Raw genomic sequence first — 2,365 nt, forward strand, 5'->3', positions numbered from 1 at the left:
GTGTTGATGGCAGCAGCACAGCTGATATGTATATTTCATGTGCATATTATCTAAATATTATCTATTGTAAGAGTAAAAATACAAATCATCTTATTTACCTACTAAATTTAAGAGGAAATAGAATTTTTTTTTTTTCTACATTGTTTTAACGCTGCAGACAATCACACTGGAAAAATAATCTAAAAATATTTATTATTTTGTCATTTTAAATGTAGATTGTCTTGTTCTGTTGGCAAAATGTCTATTTTACCTCCTCAATTCAAGAACAAATGCAGTTTTTTAAAGAAAAAATGAAATCTCTAGAACTGGATTTTTTCCAGTGCAGCATTTGATTCCTCACTACTCTACGCTTCCTGTGGTCCATTTCCCGGATCGGGTTTATTAATTAACTTCCAGATATGGAGAGCAGCAGGTATGAGGGACCAGACAGCGTTTCCAGCAGATGAAGAGCAGAAACGTCTAATGGTGAAGAGTCAGCGCTCCCAACCTGCCCAGTAAAATATGCTGAACATCGCTGGGATCCAGCAGGATGGGAATTCTTCTAATCTATCACGTTGGCTGTGTTTGGTTTATCTGATGAGCTTTTTGATTCTGTTTGTGCTGAAACATTGACGCTATTCTGCTAAATATGCTGAGATTATGTCACATAAGGACGTGTCTCCACCTGGTGGACAGAAATATGTCACTGTCAGAGAAAGCTTCAATCTGTGGGATTATTTTCCTGCGAATGACACTGGATGGATCCCCATCAGCCTGAGTTCAGATCCTTCTGTTAGAAACTGATGTTGGAGAGAAGCTGCTTCTCAGACATTTCTGAGGCTGAACAGAGAGTGGATCTCCCAACCTGCCCCAGTGGCTCCTTTAGACCCTCTTCATCTTCAAAATCCTCACTGTAGTGTGGGGAGATGGCAGGGGCTGCAAGAACAGAGATCTGATGAAGAGACGGAGAGAGAAGCTCAACCAGGACCAGGATGCTCCTCTGGAGGCTCCTCCTACCTGCTGCTCCTGCTTCCCTCTGCTCCATTTCTTCTTTCTCCACTTTTCTAGAAGGAAACAATCTTCTTCAGTCGATAAAGTCTCAAAGCGGAGCTGGAACTTCACACCAACAGATGGTTCTCTAGTTTATGACACCAGTCCAGGTAGCATCCATTGACTGGCTTCCATCAGACTCCAGCTGTTTACAAACCTGAGGTCCATGGTGAAGGTAGAAAGGCTGGAGTCCATCTCTCTGTTCAGCTGAGAGTAATATACAGCTGATGAAGCTCCTGCCTCGATCTGGGCGAAGAACCGGGCCTTCTCCTCCTCCTCCTCCAGGGTGTCCAGACCCATCCTGCTCAACCTCCCAGCTGCTGCCAGCACGGATTCTGCACACAAACAACAACTGTTCAGTCTCTGAGGAAATGCAGAGTGGAGATGATGGAGGGAGGATCCTCAGAGGAAGGTCCTGCCTGCCAGAGGGAAGCTCCATGGTGGCTGGACCACAGGGGGAGGGACGAAGGAGGGAACAAAGGGACAGAGACAGAGACACCCTGTCAGTTTCTCAATCTGTGTACCTGTGCCTTCTAGTGAAACGTCATCAGCCTCAGCCCGAGTACGGTTCCAATTCACATGATTGAGAAGACTAAGAACAGAGAAAATCGCCAGCTGTTGTTCTGGCCCCTCCCTCTTTACCCAGCATGCATCAGAGCAGACTTGTCCGTTCTCCAGACTGACAGCTGTCCCAGCATGCACTGCAGCAGCAGCAGCTTCCAGGTTAGCGCTCACAGAGCTCAGAGTATTAAGTTAAAAGTTCTCTTTTCTGTTGCTGTTGTTCAATAAAAGTACGTTTTAAGATCATTTGAGGCGAGAAAATTATACTTTAAGCATCACTATATGGACCATTTACTGATAAAAAAAAAAAAGTTCAGGTGTTGAGAGAACCGTGGCAACCAGCGGAGCTCCGCGTCTAACTAAGGGCTAAAGTTAGCCCGTCTGCAGCAGCCAGGGCTAACGTTAGTCGATCCGCAGCAGCCGGGGCTAACGCTAGCCCGTCTGCAGCAGCCAGGGCTAACGTTAGTCGATCCGCAGCAGCCGGGGCTAACGCTAGCCCGTCCGCAGCAGCCAGGGCTAACGTTAGTCGATCCGCAGCAGCCGGGGCTAACGCTAGCCCGTCTGCAGCAGCCAGGGCTAACGTTAGTCCGTCTGCAGCAGCCAGGGCTGACGTTAGTCCATCCGCAGCAGCCAGGGCTAACGTTAGCCCGTCCGCAGCAGCCAGGGCTAACGTTAGCCCCGGCTGCTGCAGACGGACTAACGTTAGCCCTGGCTGCTGCAGACGGGCTAGCGTTAGCCCTGGCTGCTGCAGACGGGCTAGCGTTAGCCCCGGCTG

The 2,365-nt window shown here is 48.4% G+C and overlaps 1 protein-coding gene across 10 annotated transcripts in view; it reads right to left on the bottom strand.

Annotated features, from left to right (window-relative positions):
* The window catches only part of LOC107095450 (centrosomal protein of 162 kDa-like), a 38,024-nt gene that overhangs the window by 22,419 nt on the left and 13,240 nt on the right, over positions 1-2,365 (bottom strand). For all 10 annotated transcript variants that reach the window (XM_015391560.1, XM_015391562.1, XM_015391555.1 and 7 more), the window contains 3 exons: positions 1,187-1,364; positions 997-1,043; positions 845-915 (listed from right to left, as the gene is read on the bottom strand). In XM_015391560.1, the coding sequence (XP_015247046.1) occupies positions 845-915; positions 997-1,043; positions 1,187-1,364 (296 nt within the window). The remainder of the gene's footprint in view (positions 1-844; positions 916-996; positions 1,044-1,186; positions 1,365-2,365) is intronic.

This window comes from Cyprinodon variegatus, unplaced genomic scaffold, assembly GCF_000732505.1.
Source record: "Cyprinodon variegatus isolate N-32 unplaced genomic scaffold, C_variegatus-1.0 Scaffold547, whole genome shotgun sequence".
NCBI classification, from domain to species: Eukaryota; Metazoa; Chordata; class Actinopteri; order Cyprinodontiformes; family Cyprinodontidae; genus Cyprinodon; species Cyprinodon variegatus.